Consider the following 19,379-nt stretch of genomic DNA (forward strand, 5'->3'; position numbering starts at 1 on the left):
AATAGGACAAGAGGGAATGGCCTCAAGTTGTGCCAGGGAAGGTTTAGACTAGATATTAGGAAGCATTTCCTTCCAGAAGGGGTTGTTAGGCGTGGAATGGGCTGCCCAGGGAGGTGGTGGAGTCCCCATCCCTGGAGGTGTTCAAAGAGTCAGGCTGACACAGCACTGAGGGATATGGTGTAGTTGGGAACGGTCAGTGTTAGGTTAATGGTTGGACTTGATGATCTTCAAGGTCTTTTCCAACCTACATGATTCTGTGTTCTGTAATGCTGTTGAACTCACGTCCTTAAAACACACCCTGATAAGCCTGGCAAACTTGAGAGCAGGAACCAAGACCGAGCCAACTGAGAGCTAGCAAAAAAATATGCTTGATTTCTCACCAACTACAGCTATTACATTGCCAAAACCAGCTACATCTTCCTTCAAACGCTCCTCAAACTGTGCCAGGGGCCTGTTAACAATATAAATGCACTTAGATCCATTAGAGCTTATACAAGCCAAGGCTTCAAAGTTCTCTCCTTCCAGAGATTTAAAACTCTTTTACCTCCATCAGTACACAACACACTCAAGCATGCTGATAAAGCCAGCACTGTTTTCTCACACTGAGTTTTATTCTTGAGGCTAGGTGAAGCAGCAATTTCAAGATCTGCTTACACATACAACTCATTAACTTGAAGCTGCAGCTTCTCTGAAGTCAGTATCAGTAGTAGATTCACACCAATGAAGTTTGCAACTTGACAGACATCTTCTATAGTGTGGACTTACCACTGCATATTATATTGCTTGTAACAAACATTTCTTGTAATTTTTAAACTTACGCTGCTATACTTTCATACTTACATTGCATTTTTCCACAATTCTATCTATTCTTTGTGTTCTCTGTAATTTCTTAGAAATCAACTGATTATGAAGCATAACAATTTCAGATTAGACAGTGTTTCTCATGCAACATTTTATTGTAAAAATAATTTGAGATTTACAGTTCTGATCTCTTTAAGCTTAAGCACATTCTACAGTGTGTTCCATTCTGGATGAAGCTGTACTTCAAGAATTAAGACAAGAATATCTGGTCTAACTGTAGATTCAGAAATTCATTTTCACTGGAACCATTAAGTGAAACCAAAAAATGCAGCAAAAGCTGGAGTAAAGCTATTGCTTGATACTTTTATTCATATGCATGCAGAAGAGTGTAGGCAGTTTCAAAACAGCACTCCAGACAACTAAGCCTATGCTAACCAGAAAATACTATAATGCTAGTTGAACCACTCTGCAAGATAGACATTTAGTCATTTAATGGCCAGAGACTTTTATGAATGATCTTCTAGGTCCTTCTGCTTCATTGGTTCAATTCTCCACTCAGGCAGCTCATTTTGCTCCTGCCTGCAGAGACTTCCTTTCATTAGCTGCTTTTTGTTTTTGCTGCATAATTTCAGAGTCTCTGTGAAGAAAAAAAGTTGCATTTCAGATACTGGCTGCTGTTTTTCTAAGTAGAGTCTCCTCCAGCTTGGTTTTGCCCTTTAGCAACCCCCATTTCAAGGGAAAAAGATTAGTATAAAACTTCTCAGCCATGAGCACACTGTTTCTATTATCCTGTTGCTTTCAGTACAGTACCCCATGAGGTAGACAAGTTACTTGATTAGTAGACCTTATATAATTCTTTTGATTTTAGAAGGAAACAATGGGTCAAACATCTTCAAGAAAGTATTACACAATATTTTCATGTTCATAATAGGCAAAAAGCTGCCTAAAGGAAATAAAAGCTTTACAGGTCTTACCAAAAATAAATCTGTTTAACAAGAGATACTGTAAAACCTACACCCACGGTTTATGCTCTGGTATATGAATTGACTGTGAATCAAAGCAAAGTACTTAAATGCTGTTTCAGCTAAGACACTGGATTCCTTCTGACCCATTTTATCTTATCATATAGAATCATGGAATAGTTTGGGTTGGAAGGGACCTTAAAGATCAGCTAGTTCCAACCCTCCCTCCCTGGGCAGGGACACCTTCCACTAGACCAGGTTGCTCAAAGCCCCATCCAACCTGGCCTTGAACACTGCCAGGGAGGGGGCAGCCACAGCTTCCCAGTAAAGAATTTCTTCCTTATATCTAATCTAAATCTCCCCTCTTTCAGTTTAAAACCGTTACCCCTCATCTTATCCCTATAATCCCTGATAAAGAGTCCCTCCCCATCTTTCCTGTACCCCCGCTTTAAGTACTGGAAGGCTGCTATAAGGTCTCCCTGAAGCCTCCTCTTCTCCAGGCTGAACAAACTCAATGCTCTCAGCCTGTCCTCACAGGGGAGGTGCTCCAGGCCCCTGATCATCTTTGTGGCCTCCTCTGGACCCGCTCCAAAGGTCCATGTCCTTCTTATGTTAGGGGCCCCAGAGCTGGACACAGTTCTCCAGGTGGGGTCTGACAAGAGCAGAGTAGAGGGGGAGAATTGCCTCCCTTTGACCTGCTGGTCATGCTTCTCTTGATGCAGCCCAGGACACGGTTGTCTTTTCCCTCCTATTTTGCCCAACCATTTCACTCAACTTTACTAGATCTTACCTCTGTTTTCTCTGAGAAGCAGACAAGCTATCTTCTTTCCTTTTCCCTTTGTGGATCTCCTGAGTCTTCTTCAGGTTCTTTTGGCGGGCAAGTTCACGCTGGTTCCCACCTGCAAGATAATACATGGTTTATAAAGGTACCACATTTTACACATGGTAGAAGTCCGTTATAAAGGTGGTAAGGCTTGGCTCAATCTGTAGAGCTGGTATGGCAGTATCTTCTGTAGTTGGCAGTATCTTCCATCAGTCTCTCCCTCCAGTGCATAATGGGAGGCATGAAAGCCTGTTAGTTCTCACATTTACATTTCTACAGGTCACATGCAAATGATCACCAAAAGCCATTCCAACATTCCTTCCAGAAACATAATTCAGATTCACATAAAAGACTGAAGGCCCCTCAATAGCCCAGGCAAAATGACAACAGTAACTCATCCCAAGAAGAGCCATCCTCTCTTTCTCAAGCAGATTCCAGCATCCAATACAGCTTACAAATTAATTTTAGACTGAAAGAATAGCATTAAAATGAGGGCAGCCTGATAGAGTTTATAGCTTCCTCAAACTCTTCCCAAGGCCCTCTAAGAAATCAAAAAGCAAATGGCTGTATTTGGGTCCAGAAACATCTATCTGCTTTCAGTCTGTAGTGTGTGCTGGGTTTGAGTGAGTGGCAGGGGTTTTGGTAGTGGGGGAGGGGGCTACAGCAGTAGCCCCCTGTGAGAAGCTTCTCAAAAGCTTCCCCAGCTCCAAGTCAGACCTGCCTCTGGCCAAGGCCGAGCCAATTAGCGATGGTGGCTGCGCCTCTGTGATAACATTTAAGTCATAATATTTAAGAAAGGAAACCTAAGAGGGGGTTGGGACTTGTGAGGTGTTATGAGAAGGACACCTATGCAAACACCAAGGTCAGTGGAAGGAAGGAAGGAGAAGCAGGAGAGGTGCATCAGAGCAGAGAGCCCCTCTGTATCCTGTGGGGAGACAGCAGGGCTGCCCTCCTGCCACCCATGGAGGTTCACAGTGAAGCAAAGGCCACCCTGCAGCCTGTGGAGAACCCCACACTGGAGTAGGCAGCTGCACCCAAGGGAGGCTGGGACTCTGTGGGAAGGCCCCGCTGTTGTAGTTCAGCACTGGGAGGCCTGAAACACGTGGGGGTGACCCATGCCAGAGCAACATGGGAACGGCTGCAGCCTGTGGGGAGGACTCATGTCGGAGAAAGTTCATGGAGGGCTGTCTCCTGTGAGAGGGACCCCACACTGGAGCAGGGAAAGAGTGTGCAGTAGTCTCCATCCCTCCCGAGGAGGAAGACGTGTCGAACTGACTGCACCCCCCATCCCTCACGCTGCTGCAGGGTGGGGAGAAGGTAGAGAGATCAGGAGCAGAGATGAGCCTGGGAAGAAGGAGTGGGGGATGTTTTTAAGATGTGGTAATGCTTCTCACTGTCCCACTCTGTTAAGTGTTGTTTGTGTTAGTGTTTGAACTAAAGTGATGTTCTTTTTCTTCCCCCAATGAGTCAGTCTTTTGCATGTGACTAACTGGTGAGCTACCCCTCCCTATCTCAATTCCTGAGTATTTTTCTTCATTTTCTCCTTCCCAGTCCTGAGGGAGAAGAGATGAGTGAATGGCTGTGGTGCTCAGTTGCCCTCTGGGCTAAACCACAAGTGTTGCCATACAAAATCACTGATGGATTCCATCACATCTCATGGTCAAGCACCATGAACTTTTAAAGTCTTGCTCATACTAAGTAATAGCAGTTATGGGCCTCACATGTATTTGCAGAAAGAATACACTTCTGCAGATGCCACTTAGAAGATAACCAGTATAGTTAACATATATGGGAACCTTGGTGTGGGGAATACAACGGAAGATTGGCAAGGAGGATTGTAAACATGCTCAAGTGACTTGCAGCTGGGGTGCCAAAAACCACATATATCACACTAATTGTTGCTTAGCCCTGTGTGTTTGATGGGTAGAATGTCTGTGTTTAGATAACACAGGCCTGTGAGAAACTCAGAGGCACCTTATTGAACATCCTTGAGATCCCTGCCCTGCTGTGGGAAAGATCAAAGCAGTGGAAAAGTACGCCTGCGAAAATCCCGGATATACACAGGTGAAAGCCAAAGGTTCAAGACCTTTTTCTCTCTTTGTCTTTTTGTGGCTCCGCAATGCCTGCATCCCCACCTGCATGCCTCTGCCTGTGTGTTGCTGCAGAGATCCCCCGAGTCATGAGGTAACAGGAATGAATTTGCTCTTTGCACTTGTTTTGTGGTTGTTCCTGTGTCCTGCCTGTGCTCACACACTTGGCTTTACTTTTTACTGGATAAAGTCCCCAAAACTATTTAACACAGGATTCATAATGTATTATGGGGCACTCATAGCCCAGAAGCTCAGCCTTACTCTGGGAACCATGAAAGCAGACAAGACCACATAGTACACAAGCAGCTGTATGTAGGTTTAATAAATTTTTGCTCAGAGGCAGCTGACATGTATGCAGTAGGAGGCTATGCCAGCTATGGAGCTTCAGCCCAAGATTTTGTTTACCTACCACATACCACAGAGCCCCCTGCAAAAGAAATGGGGCTAACAAAGATCAAGTTAAGACACAACAAAAACTCCAGTTCCTCATTAAGATGCCTTGTTTAGAATAAAACAACTTACTACTTCCCCAAAACAGGTGCATGCATATGTCCCTGCACAGAGTGGACAACCCTGATGCTGTTCACATGCGAGAGTATTTTCATGCTACTGAAGGAATTAGCAAACAAGCATTCAGAAAGGTCCTGTCCATACACTATTATGGGTTTCTGTTCATAGCTTTCTTTCCTGTGCATGCTTTTTAGATTTCATTGTGAACCAACATCTGTATTTTTCAATCTTCCTCATTTTATGAGTTTCTCTGTGTAGGTGTTTCCTTAACTTGGCAGCAAGGGCACAGTTATGGTTGTTCTACCTACTTTGCTTGTGATGGACTGTTAGTCCATTCAATTAATTACACTCAAATACTATCTTGTCCCCAAAGTCCATGTAGAAGAAGGATCACTATGTGTTTGGAAACTTAAGTAAAACAGCTAACTATATGTAGCAGTACTGGTGTTGATTAGAACTTGATGACTCATGAGCAGATGATACATTCCAGGCTATAAATGATTCTTGAGTTTCATGGTGCTCCAGAGGCATTAATGTCATATGAAGACAATGACCTGTCAGCAATGAACAGGTCTTCTGTGGTGCTTAAAGAAATGAAGTATTTTTTATCATGAAAAGAGAGGCGGGAAGTCGAAACACACTGCTATAGTAAGAATTCATATAGCAGTTACCCTCCACCCTTAACCTTATGCACCTCCTTCCTGTCCAAGCAAACATTGTGCAGGGTATCTGCAAAGTTATTCCACACACATGGTAATGTTAAGAACATATTAGTTGTTTAACCTTAAATAAGTAAGATCTAAATAGAATGAACCGCTTAGACTTGTAATGGTGCATGATTTAGTATGCTGTTCACTTAGCATAAGTAGCTACATTTGTCAAAGCCTTAGGCCAGCAAGCTGTAAACTTTTGCTTAGATTTACTGAACTTGTACTGAACTTGTACCTACTCAAGCAAAATGAGGCCTTCAGAGCCAGCACAAACCAGAAAAGGAGGATACAAGTGTCAACAGCAGCTATAACTAGACAAGATAACAACCTGCCTGGAGACAGTGAAGAAATCTAATATGGAATCCGAAGGTGTTGGAAGATTTCAGGCCAGAATCACCACTGGACCAAAGGGCACATGAAAGATGCATGGAGAATGTGTGAAGGGGGGATGCATAGTCTGTAAGGGTATAATTGTCCAGGGATTTCTTTCTTTGGGGTTCCTCCCCAGAGGCACCCAGCTTGAGCTGATCCTGCTGCTGTACCACTCTATTAAATTAATTGTTTTTTGAGATTCAATGCCTAAGGCTCTGCTTCAGGAAACCCAGGGTCTGAACTGCAGAGCAACTAACACCTGACTGATCTGTTGTTTCTTTAACAGTAAGATTGTAAACTTAAGAACCAAACTGAATGGCATCACTGAAAAACTTGTCTGCCACTTCTGCACAGCAAAGCAGAGCAGGTAGAAAAGTAGAACAATGCAGTATGCACACAAGGCATACAGAGCCAAACAACTCTTTGAAAAGAAACTTACTTGTACCACCCCTACTTCCAAGTAAACATTGCCAAGGCCTGTTTGGCTCCAGTGCTTCACCTGGGTATCCCTAGCTCCAAGGGAGACGGTGCTGTTTTCTACATTCTGTAAGATCAACCTAAATCTTCTATGAAGCATGGTCTAGTCCTGACAGAAGACAATTCAGCTTCCTCTAATGTGAACTTCAAGCATACAGGTCAGTACACCCTTCCTGCTTATACCTGTGTCTGAACATCTCCATCCTTGCCTGCCTCTGCAAGACACAGGCCTTAGTTCAACCTGTCCCTGCTCTTCCAACTCCAAGATCCGGCTATTATTCAAAAGGAAGATAAGCAAAAGACCTCTGAATAGCACTGGAACAAGCAGTAATCATCTCTACTGTAAAGACGTCAAAGAGAATGGCAGTAAGGATTGGCTACTGAGGTCATCATCCCTAGGGTTCTTTCTGAGCAGCAACGGATCTAATCACATGGTAGATCTTAAAGCAGAAGAAAAGTGCCTGCCACAGTGTCCCAAAAATAAAAAGCAAAAGTAACCAGAGCCATTTGATGCAAGAACAAAGCAGTAATGGAAGACAAGTGACAAAAACCCCCTCCAATTCATCTAGTAATCACCATCTTCACAAATTCATTCAGTTTTCAGGTACCCTGAAATATGGCACTGCAACAAGTACCATGAATTTATTAATTCAGAGACACAGTAAGTAGTTGTTAGTAAGAAATCCATTTTTATTCTGTTCTACTGTATGTCCATTTGAAATCACAGCATCTAGCCAAGATCTGATTGACAACAAAGCGCTGAACTCTGGAAACATGTACTAAAGCTAAGACTAGACTGTAGGGTAGCACACCACAGCTTTACCTCTAGTATTTCAGACACTCTATTAAACTAGGTCATCCTAAAATGAAATGTTATCCTTCTGCTATGCTCAGGTGGGGGATGCTGTGCCTCTTTTTAACCTTAACCTATGTTTATTCTATCAGCACACAGAACAGGGGAAAAAATATCAACAAAGGCCATAGACCTGTCTCTTCCTCACATTCAAGATCTGATCTATGCACACACTGTTTACGATCCAGGTCTTCATCTGCACTTCCAGCAGTACAGTGGCTTTGAAGCTATGTATTTTTAAGTGTGAACATAAAAGCAACTCCTCAGTTAAACACAGGAGGTTTCTGTATTGCCAAGTACAATACTCAGAAACCAAAACAGTAACCTCACCAGTTAGATGAGCCGAAGTATTCTAGTTTTAGTTCACAGTTCTCCGCCATTTTAGAGTAGATACACCAACATTACTTTTGAATAAGGTGGTGATTAGCAAGTCCCGTTGCCCTTTCAACGACAGCCTTAACAACCACCATTTAAGCAACGTCGTATAAAGTGTTCGGCAGTGATGTAAAAGCCCTTTATTTACAGACTGGACGGTAGCCAGGACTGAAACTGAGCGTTACTGTTGTTCCAGCATAGCACCACCTTTCTTCCTCCTCCCCGCCCCCCAACACAGCTACGCCAGGGGACGGGGTGAGAATGTTTTTCCTCCAAGCCTAGTGCGGCGGCAGGATGTGGGAAGCCTCAACCCCACCGGTCCAAGCACTCGTCGCGGATTTCGCCACGGAGACGCCAAATCCGTAAGAACCAGGACCCGAGGCAGCACCACACCGCGGCCGCCCCGCTCCGCCGGACCGACCGCCGGGCGGCCCTCGGCGTCGCGCCCAGGCCGCACTTCTCCACCGGCCTGGAGCCGACCGGCCCGCCGCCGTGCCGGTGGGGCGGCCAAAGGCCCACCGCCCGCTCACCCGACAGGGCCCCGGAGCAGCCCCCCTAAGGACTGCCGGCACTCACGTGTCATCGTGAGACGCTCAGGCCACGCAGCCCCGCTGCCGCTGCCGCCACCGCCGTCAACCCGCCGGCAAACCTCCCCGCTAGCAGCCGCCGTCTAGCTCCCGCTTGTCGCTGACGCCCCTTATAACACCTCGGCTGCCCCCTGACGTCATTGCGGCGCGCGGGACGTGGCACGCCGACCAAAGGGCTGGGCCAATCAGCGGGCTGCGACCGGGCGGGGGCGGGCGGGGAGAGGGAGGAGGCGCCCTCGCGGCCGTCGCGTTCGTCACTGCGGCCCCGACCTCTTCCGCGTGGGTGCGGTCGGGTGCGGCGCGCGGTGAGTTCTGGGAGCGTCAGGCTGCCGTAAAGTGAGGGGAAGCGTCGTAGCGGGCGGGGTGGGTGCGCTCGGTGTCGGAGCGAGTAGCAGCGGCGCAAGCCCCGCTGAGCTCTGGCCAGGAGCGGGAGGCTTCAGAGGGGGCTGGAATTGTACGACTGGAGGAAAATGTGATTTTGAAACGTCGTTGTATAAGAGTACGTGGTTTTGATCAAGTGGAAAAATAAATCATTACAGATCACCGTCTGTTAAAATCACCAAATAAAGTTAAAAAAGAACAAAACCAAAACACTTAGTTGCTGCTTTCTTTGGACACTACTCGCCTTCTCTAGTTTTTCCCACTGAGAGCGAAAGCATGCTTTTCCCTATCCGAGGATGTGGGGTTTTTTTTTAATACTGCCCAAGCCCTCCCACAGAAAAACTCATTCCCAGCCGCAGAATGTTGTAAACGGATAAAAGAGAAAAAAAATTAGCAAAAGACAAACCCCAATGTTTCTCATGTGATCCGCAGCTCAGAATTTTAAGTTTTGTTTCGTAACGAGCATTACTATTGCTATAAACATCCATGGTTGCATAGTTCTAGGATAGAATTACTGTTAAGATTTATGACCAACAGAATGCTGATAGGAAACGATGCTGTGGAAAATTCCTATTTTTGTGTCCTTTAGGTGAATTTAGCTGATTATAATATGAAAACCAACTTCTATAACTTGTTACCTCTTCATGAAGCCCCTAACTCTTTGAGCACCGTACATTAATAGGTAGATACTGTAACTTTAAACAAAAGAGAAGCATAAAACTAGCCAATAGATGATACTGTGATAAAATACTAACCAATAGTTATGTATAGAGGCGTGTGCTTGTGTGTTCAGCATCAAATAAACATGGTGTGTGTTTGTAACTCGATGTGCTGGCCACTTGGAATGCCCAGCACCCTTTTCTGTGCAGGACTGTAATAAATACAAGTATCTCAACTCTGTGTTAATTGTCTCTTTGCAGACGGGGTGAAGAACCCTGTTTTGGGGACAACAGGAGCCTCCCTTGTTTGCTTAAAATTGATCATCGTGGGCAAAACTAACGCCTGGCCAGCTGTTTATGAGGTGCCTGAATTAAGGAAAAAAACCCAAATAAAAAGTCTCCCGAGCGACTGAGGCACCAACCTCCGCCCTCGACGCACACGCTCCACCGCCCCCCGGCTCGCCCCGCCCCTTCCTGCCGCCGCGCGCTGCGGGCCGGTGACATGCCGTGAGGCGGTCGGGCCCGCCGCCGTACCGGAGCGCGCGCCGCTGGCGCCGGGTTCGCGAGTGGGCGCGCACGTGCCTCTAACGAGCGTCAGGAGCGAGCCGACGGCGCCATGTTCCGCCGGGCCCGCCTCAACGTGCGGCCCAACGTGCGGCCCGCGGGCAGGGTCACCGGCGGAGCGACGGACCCGGAGCCTCAGGGCTTGGGCTCCCCGGCGGCTGTCAGAGCAGGGGCCGCGACGGGAGAGGCGGCCGAGCCGCCGGCGGCCGCGCGGCAGGCCGAGAGGTGAGTCCCAGCGAGGCCCTGCGGCAGCCCAGGGTGTGGGAAGGGGGGGTGGGCCGTACCGCGGGGCTCCCCCGGTGCGGTCTTGCATGGACCGCTGCCACCGCCCGGCCGTGTATCCCCGGGAGTGGGACGGGCCTGGGGAGGTGGGGGAGCCGCCCCCGCCGCCTTTCGGAAGACCCTGTGAATGTAGTGGTGGCTGGCTCTCCAGTAATGCTTGTTGTCACGGCCTGTCGCCTCCCGGCTGTCCCTGATATGGGTGGCGGTTGTCTCGTCTTGAAGACCTCCTAAAATAGGTGCTGCCCTGCCCGCCGGTCGGTGCCGAGTGGCAGTTGTGTATGTGGTGATCGCGCAGCGACTTCTGGGTGTATGGATTTGCAACCTAAGCAAAACCTGCGTTTCTTTACCGCCGTTGCACTGCAGGTGCTTGAAATAATACATAAGTTAAGACTGCAAAGGAGGGGCCTAGTGTGGTCCGATACTCAGTTCTTCTGGCACCGCAGCAGTAGGGAGTTCCAGTTTGCTGTGTACAGCAAAAATGCTTTGCGCTCCGTAGCTGAATGATTTTGCATTCTTACAGCATTTCCTGTTTTCTATTTACTTCACGCATTAGCGAAGGAGAACTTTCTGTTTTTTTTTCTGATTGTTTAATTTTTTAAGTGCTGTTCATTGCAACGGAAATGAATAGTAAGGTTGGTCCTAGGACCAGTCCTTCAGGACCTCCCTGTTGTGGATTATCCCCGGCTGACCGCTAAACCTCGAACAGCCACTTTCTTGCCCCCCCCCACCCCGCGGTGGGATGGGCAGAGAATCGAAAGGGCAAAAGTGAGAAAACTCGTGGGTTGAGATAAAGACACTTAACAGGTAAAGCAAAAGCCACGCACACAAGCAAAGCAAAACCGGGAATTCGTTCACCACTTCCCATCCGCAGGCAGGTGTTCAGCCATCCCCAGGAAAGCAGGGCTTCGCGCATGTAGTGGTTACTTGGAAAGACAAGCGCCATCACTCTGAATGTCCTCCTTTCTTCCTTCTTCCCCCAGCTTTTACTGCTGAGCACGACACCAGGTGGTATGGAATATCCCTGTGTCAGCAATAGCTGAAACATGCGTGTGCTGTCTACCTTGTTTTGGTCACAGATCTGAAACATAGCACCATATGAGCTACTGCAAAGAAAATTAACTCTCTCCCTGCCAAAAGCAGTACAGAGCAGTTCTTCGGGACATTTCCCCAGTCTGATAATTGCTCTTCAGAACAACATTCTCACTTCTTTTAACTAGTTGTCTTTGCCTCTTGCATGAATACTTTTATTGTTTTAGTTGAAATTTGTCCTTTATGGCATATTACAATGTCTTCTTACAGTCTTCTCTGTCCTGTGACTAGAAATTCAGGTACCAGACTAGTTGGTGTGGTGTGTCTTTGGTAAACCCATGCTGCCTTTTATTCAGCTTGTATCTTACATCCTTTATATTTAAACTTGTTTTGCATTGTGCTGTAAGGATGTCTTTCTTTAAGATTTTATTTATAAAATTTGTGTGTTACAGAGATCAGGTTACTGAATCTTTTGTTACCCAATACTTTTTTCTTAAATGAAGATAAAGTTGCTATTTTTTAATTATGTGGTGCTATTGCAGATTCAGCAGATTTATTACAGACTTGTGTTTGTAATTTAATGGGTGCTTCAGTGTAATCTAGTGTAAACTAGACACCAATGCCTCTGAAAGGAAGAATATTCATGTGGCTTGAAAAATAGGCTTTTGCTATATAAGTAACAAGCTTATAAAATATTTTCCTCAATACACATGGAAAATATCCAACTGTACGAATCCACAAAACCACATCCTGCTGTTTTAAAGAAGTGGAGCAGTTACAAGAAATTTAACACTGTGATGGAAACCATTTGCGTTGAATACAGTGTACAAACCTCTTCAGTTTGCCAGTGCAGTGAAATGTGTGGGATGTGGCTAGGAACAAGCTTCTTCCAAGGTACAGGTTTGGGAGATGATGCACTTACAAGAAGAGACATGTGGAATGCTTGGAGCGCTGTAGTAGATTCCACAGCTCAGCTGGAGGGAGAAGGTAGTAGGAGACTCTTGGGGGAACTTTTAGTCCTGGGAGCAAGTAGAAAAGGCACAGTTGAGAGTGCTCCCTTCTTGCCCCTGTCACCCTAAATTCCACTGAGTAGCATCATAAATTTTTTTGGTTGCTTTTGGAGGTGTACAGCAACCAGATAGGAGAGAGCAGGCCTAGGAATTTATTGCAGAGTAGGCGGTATTAGTTTCTTGGGGAGCTGTCTCTTTAGATGATGGATTTTAAAGATGGGCCACCTGGGTGCCTCTGAAGATTCAGGAAGAGTGGATTTGGGGGAAGTCACACAGTTTGATTTGTTTTGTAATTGGTAGAATTGGTGACATACAGCACAGTGTGTTTGTTGTGTGGTCTGCAAGAAAAGTAAAGGCAGATGGGAAAGTATCTTGCATATTTATCCTTCCAACCTAAGGCATTCCCTCATAGCTGCTCAAACCTGTATCTGTAGTGTTAGTTGCTTTCCTTTGTTTTGTTTTCAAAATGCTGAGTGGGTTTTGTTGATTATCAGGGAAGTGAAAATTCTCTGAGTGTAAGGTTTATTTTTTTAAATACAGTTTCTGCTAAGTTCTGTTTAACTGTTCAGAAACCTGGTGTGGCACTGATTAAAAACTCCACAAAACACAGGTATGGGGAAGACAAACAAAGAATTGCTTTCCACTGTCTTTTGTTGTACAAAAACCACAGGATGTTGAATGGAACTTGCAAGGAAGGACCTCATTCAAAACACACAGACAGGCATCGTGTAGTAAGGCTCCTGAACTCCTTGCTGAGGGATGTTCTGTGTACTAGAAATGTATATGAACTCACAGTGTGGGACAAAATGATTCAGCCATTTAACAGAGGCTGTTGAATGCTGCAGGTGATGTTTCTCTATTTGCCTGAGTCACAGACAGTAGCTGGAGAGGATTTGGAAAAGTTTCGCTGTATGTTTATGCTCTTCTTATATTCCTTCAAAGGCATTTGCTTCTGACTGTTTTTGAAGATGGCTAAGTGAACCACGGGTGTGGTTGTCCTTCTGTACAGACAGAAGGCATAGTTCCAATGCAAAATTAAAAAAACTCTTTATGACTCAGTTAAAATTCTGCTGCAGTCTTACTGTGAGCCACAGCCAAGGAGCTAAAGGAGGTGTGTGTAGATTTAGAAAGATCACATGGTTGGCAGTTTTGCTTGCACTTTGAAAATTATTTCTGTGTAAGTGATGGAGAAAATACTTAAATAAGAAAGCTTTCCAAGGAAGCTAAAAGTTGGTGCCTCTGAAAGGCTACTTTTGATGTGTTAAGTGTGAGCAGTAGAAGAACAGCAGCCGCTTTGACTGCTGAAGTTGTTTTGGAGCTCATGGTTTACATATCATCTACTTGCAAATGCGTAAGAGGAATGTTCAGATTGATTGTAAAACAAAGTCATGAAACTGCTTGTTGTATGTAGCTCTATTAAAATGTTAATATGTCACCTAAGTTATGTGAGTTATTTATTTATAAAGCTTTATTATATTATGGTGTTTGGTATTCTCAGTTGAAAGTAGAGAACCTTCCAAAAAAGGGGAGGGAAGGGAAGGAACATGTAAGTTTAGTGTTATTGGTCAACTAGCTTGTAACAGTAACATGAATATTAGAAAATAATATACTAGTTCTTACAGCTGATTAGTTTGAGGAAATACTAGCTATGGGTTGGGTCTAGTTTGGCTTCTTATATATAACTGCATTTTTATAGAACTGTGTTTATACTGATTGACACATAAACATATCTTGAAAGTAAGAGTTACAAATCTGTCACTGTAAAGTATTTCAGAATACTCTTTTAAAAATTTTCCAGTGATGACAAGGCTGATAGCTCAAATGATGCTGGAGAAGCTAGTAAACCTGCAGAGATGCCTATGCAGAGAAGAAAACGAATCTCCACCATGCCTAATCTTGTCAAACCCAGAGCTGGACCTTTATCTGCTCAGCATTCTGCATCAAAACCACCGAGGCGAGCATCACAGACTCCTGATGGCAGTGCTTCACTTCAGAAGGATTCCTCTCCATCAGAAAAGAGTAATGTTGAAAGCTCTTCAAAGTCTCCCATGCTGCCTGAAAAGAAAACACCTGTGCCACAGGTGCCACAGTTTTCCCCACTAAAAAAATTGGTGAACAAAGAACAAACTGTAGGTGTAGCTGCTCAGAAAAATGATGATACTTCGCAGAAGAATGTACCCTCCCCACTCAAGGAGAGACCAACACAGGAAAGATCAGGAACGCAGGAGGAAAAGCTACCTATGCAACCTGCTCCTGTAAAAGAGAAACAAGCGTGTTCTGACCGTGAAAGGATCCTCAAAGCTCGGAAGTTAAGGGAAATGCTTAAAGAAGAGTTGAAGAAAGAGCGGATGGTAGGCTTCTGTGTTGAGCAGTGCTGATCTGTGAAGGGCAAAGATGTGTGATTCACCTAACATACATTTTCTCTCTGTAGTAGTGTTTTCTGATCATCATCAGCTGCTTACTACTAATAGTCTGTGATTATCTTTTAACTCTGTATGGGTTTGGTCTTTTTATAAGCAGTAGAAGCACTGTGTTCCCTCATAATACAGATTTCTTGTGAAATTGTGTATGTTTTCATTTGATTGGACCCACAAGCCTTTTTGGCACAATATTACGTTATAGTCAATATTCCATTTTTGAAAGTTCCACAGTTGGTAATACAATGGAGAGGTGTGCTGTAAGAAGCTTGGGATTTGGGGTTTTTCATATTCTTTCAATTTGATCATTGTCTGAATTCTGTAATTTTGAATAACTTTTCACTTGTGCCAAGTATTGAATTTCTCTGAGAGGGTAAGTCACTTAAGGGTCTGTGGTGTCCTCTCTGACAAAGGTACACTTTTAAGATAAACTTACTTCAGTTGCTGGGGGCAGGGGAGGGAAATGACAAAATCCCCCGAATGGGGTACTTTGTAAACAAATACTCATTTGTGTAGTATAAAGTACTTTCAGGGTGACTTTAAGGTTGGTTTTTCTTTTCATATGGAAACAGTTGAAACACAGGCCTCCAATAATTGAAGGACATTCTCCACTAGATCGTTCTAAAATGACCATGAGAGACTTGATATACTATCTGCCAGAAAACAATCCTATGAAGTAAGTATGACTCTTTCTCTCTCTCCTTAGCTTAAATTATTTTTCTTTTTCTACCAATTCAATAACTGTGAAAAGCAGAGTTCTTGAATCTGAAATATCTAACACAGATCCAGTATTGTTGCAATAGTAATGAAAGCTTCCAGACATTTTCACATCTGCTCAGTCTTCATACAGAAATGAGAATGGAGATCAGTGTACTTGTTGAAATATAAAAACATGAACTTCTCCCCAGTGTTGATTTATCTCTGTACAAATGCAGAATAATAGAAATTTATTTTTTTTTTCCTAGTGACTGTTAAATTTTTAGTTATGGCTGCTAGGGATGTTACAGCTACCTGCCAAATCTAGTGGACTACAGGAAGCTAAGCGTTCCTCCTTCCTGGGTGCTGAAGCACAGAACACACTGCAAGACCCATGAGGTTTCTCCATTCCAGCTCGATGGATGTAGCTGCTACTGTTCCCTTTGCAGGTTTTGTCAATAGCAGGGCTGAGTGAGCATCCCAGAGGTGCACGGATGCAGGGAACACTTATGCAGCTGGCTGCACAGACTACCACAGACAGAGCAGGGCCTTTTCCTGCAACTACCAAAAAAAATCACATGAACATAAGTACAGCTATCCAAGTCCTGTGCTTCCTCTCAGTAATGAGTTTTCTGTTATGACCTGACTTGTTAATGTTTGTGTGCTTATGTGTTCTATTTATCACTTTCCTTGTTACCTTTTCTTTTATGTTGAATAGTCCTAAGCAAGTAATGAACCAAATGCTCTCAAATTCCCTGTACTCGTACAATGGATTACTGCTTGAAATCATATAAACTTGTCCTTCTTTATACAAAAAAAGAAGCAAAATTCATTAAGCAGGGGTGGTGGTTCATTTAGACTCAAATCTAGATGTGGTACAAAGAAATGCAAACAAGCTTTGCTTCTTTGTCCACTAAAAGCAGGTTTTGTGGAATGAAGCAGAAATCTATCTGTACAAACATTCATGTCTAGCTTTTTGTAAAATTCTAGGTCTTCACTGGCAGAAGAAAAAAGAACAGAAAAAAATTCTGCACTGGGTCAAATGAAAGAGTAAGTTTTGGTGATGGAAGTCCTTACGGTTAAAAAGTTTTCTGATATTGGGGAAAAAAACATGTTTCTGTGGTAATACTAACAGTGTAGGTCTCTTTTTTTTTTTTTTTTCTACTGTTTCAATATCACAGCCCTTACTTATAAAAAATTGTAATTTGGGAGGGGAGAGCAGTTAAAGAACATTTTGCTTTCAGTATTACGGTTTTGGATTTGTCCATTTTACAATAGAATGAAAAGCAGATTCCAGAGTTTATGTATTGACTAACTTGCTGGTGGGTTGCATTGCTGTGTGATTCATTAAATCATTGAATATCTGGCATACAGAGCAGCAATTCAAAATGCTAACAAAAGTAATATTTTTGCTTGGTCTCTTAAAATTGTAGACATGAAGAGAAAAGCACTCCTGATCATGAAGAGGAAGATGAGGAGAAAGAAGCAGAAAATGGGGAGGAGAGTCAGGATGGTCCACTTCTAGTTCCTCGTGTGAAAGTAGCAGAAGATGGGTCAATTATTCTGGATGAAGAAAGGTAGCAAAATCTGTGTCTGACTCATGGACAATATATACTACATTGCTGCTTAGTTTGTGGATAGAGAACAGTTACTTTGGACAGGGACGAATGTGAGTGTATTTGTGTTGAGAGTTGAGCTATCCTAACTTAGGACAGTGCAAATGTATGACAAAATATGAGCAGCAGTTACCTGCATCTCAGTAGTGGCAAACTTTCTCTGAGAAATGTTTCTGGGGAAGAAGATAGATGGGAATAGGTCATATTTTATTACAGTGAATGAATACTGAATATTTGTCAAACTTGCAAATGTTTTCTATTTAGTTAAATTGTTTCTCACAGATACCAGTGTCTGAGGTTATCCGGTTGTCAGTAGGATTTGCTCCAGCTTTGCATCCTGCATGTTGCTGCTTTATCCAGCTGTCAGTGTTTTCATTAACTTTGCTTAGAATATGGCTTTTTTAAAAGTATTAGATTATCAAAGTATTGAGTTTCCCGAATGTGTTGTTAGCATGAGATTTAGGCCAAGGTGTAAGGATAGAGCAGTCCTGGTAAAAGAATGTGAAAGTATTCTGAAAGGATACGGAGGGACTCTTGTGGTTGTGCAAAATAATCTTCTTGAATGTTAAAAAGACAATTTTTTTTAAAGGATATTTAATTATGTTTGTACTGTATTTTATAAAAAGGGAAAAGCAAGTTAGTAGGATAATGGTTTCTTGCTGCATTCTCCCATTAAAATACATATCAATGTAGTGATTAAGCCTGATTACATAGTACAAACTCTGATTTGTGGCAGGAAAATCTGAATAGCTATCTTATAAACATCTACTATGGGTCTTGTTAGCAATATTTTCAGATAAGTCTCTTTGTGTGTTTGGTTTTCCAGTTTAACTGTAGAAGTTCTAAGAACAAAAGGTCCATGTGTTGTAGAAGAAAATGATCCCATCTTTGAGCGTGGCTCTACAACTACATATTCCAGCTTCAGAAAAAGTTTTTACACGAAACCATGGTCAAATAAAGGTGAGTATATTTTTGGTTTCAAGTTTTGAGTCTGCAGAAAATTCTGTTTTCTATGTGTGCTTTGTACTCAACAATTTTTATTTCCAGTGGAGTAAATGGATCTACTTATATGTGACGTAGTCTCAACCCTCCAGACTTTTACAACAGGCTGATGTTTACTGTGAAAATTGGCATATTTAAAAAAATCCAGTGCCTTATGATATGTAGGCTGCCTGTGAATTTTTTCTGTCATGGAAGTTTAGATACTGTGGAAATGCTAGTCTGCCTTATCAGAAGCATAATTTTGGATTATGATGTCCAGATATTTGAGCTCTATATGGAACAGGTAGCACTTCTTAACATCATCTTTACTTGGTTCTTCCAGCATGGGCAGGAATAAATTATATAAGCCATATATATGTGGGCTGATTTCAGTGCACGTGGACAGCTGTGTTTTTATGGGTGGGTGGGTTGGTTTTTTTATTATGCGTGCTGTGAATTACCTCTAGGCTGACAACACTGCACAAGACTTTTTACAATTGGAACTGTTTTTCTACAACTGTAGATAGAAAAAGTAACTTCAGAATTCACTGTTGTCCTGCTTTTGGCTGGGATAGAGTTAATTTTTCTTAGTAGCTAGAGTGGTGCTGTGACTTGGTATGGGAAGAATGCTGATAACACACTGATGTTTTCAGTTGTTGCTGAGACATCAGGGACTCTCCAACTCCCCATGTCCTGTCTGTGCACAGATGTACAAGAAGCTGGGGGGGAACACGGCCAGAGCACTGGACCCAAATTGGCCAATGGAATATTTCATATGATGTAACATCATGCTCAGTATATAGAGGAGGGTCAGCTAGGAAGGAGGGTGTTGTCTCTCGCTTCTGGGATTGCAACTGTGGGATCTTGGTATTTCACAATCGCTAGCCAGGAGTGGGCTGGATATTGGGCCACAGATGGTGAGCAGTCACATTGTGCATTACCTGTTTGTACTTTCTCTTATTGTTACTGCTCTGTTTTTATTTCAATTATGAAACTGTTTTTATGTCAACCTATGAGTCTCCCTTCACTCCTCCAATTTACCCCCCCAACCCCCGGGCGAGGGAACGTGAGAGAGCGGCTGCATGGTGTTTGGTTGCTAGCCGGATTTAAACCATGACAACTGCAAACCATGACAACTGCGCTGCTCTTGGAATGCACTCTTTTCCTGTTAACCAGTAATAATG

The 19,379-nt window shown here is 43.7% G+C and overlaps 2 protein-coding genes across 8 annotated transcripts in view; one reads left to right on the forward strand and one right to left on the reverse strand.

Annotated features, from left to right (window-relative positions):
- Positions 1-937: 937 nt before the first annotated feature.
- SERF1B (small EDRK-rich factor 1B) lies at positions 938-8,709 on the reverse strand. The gene is made up of 3 exons (XM_074855431.1): positions 8,550-8,709; positions 2,554-2,662; positions 938-1,438 (listed from the first exon to the last, which is right to left on the reverse strand). Exons 1-3 carry the CDS (start codon positions 8,554-8,556, stop codon positions 1,366-1,368), a joined length of 189 nt encoding a protein of 62 aa, XP_074711532.1. The 5' UTR covers positions 8,557-8,709; the 3' UTR covers positions 938-1,365.
- Positions 8,710-10,095: 1,386 nt separating this feature from the next.
- The window catches only part of BDP1 (BDP1 general transcription factor IIIB subunit), a 53,761-nt gene continuing 44,477 nt past the window's right edge, over positions 10,096-19,379 (forward strand). For 6 of the 7 annotated variants that reach the window (XR_012626958.1, XM_074855003.1, XM_074855004.1 and 3 more), the window contains exons 1-6: positions 10,096-10,389; positions 14,284-14,836; positions 15,475-15,578; positions 16,589-16,648; positions 17,032-17,175; positions 18,041-18,174. Coding sequence is in view for 6 of the 7 variants with exons in the window: in XM_074855003.1 (XP_074711104.1) it covers positions 10,217-10,389; positions 14,284-14,836; positions 15,475-15,578; positions 16,589-16,648; positions 17,032-17,175; positions 18,041-18,174 (1,168 nt within the window). In the remaining variant the exon portion in view is untranslated. Of the gene's footprint in view, positions 10,390-14,283; positions 14,837-15,474; positions 15,579-16,588; positions 16,649-17,031; positions 17,176-18,040; positions 18,175-19,379 lie in introns of those variants that run through there. The other variant, XM_074855007.1, reaches the window with a different exon arrangement.

Source organism: Strix uralensis, chromosome Z (genome assembly GCF_047716275.1).
Source record: "Strix uralensis isolate ZFMK-TIS-50842 chromosome Z, bStrUra1, whole genome shotgun sequence".
In the NCBI taxonomy this organism is placed as follows: domain Eukaryota; kingdom Metazoa; phylum Chordata; class Aves; order Strigiformes; family Strigidae; genus Strix; species Strix uralensis.

What these genes read in the sequence shown, in the direction of transcription:
- SERF1B (XM_074855431.1), bottom strand. An exon ending in GCTTCTCAGAGAAAACAGAG is followed by an intron (nt 1,439 to 2,553) that starts GTAAGATCTAGT and finishes TTTTCTTCACAG; the next exon opens with AGACTCTGAAATTATGCAGC.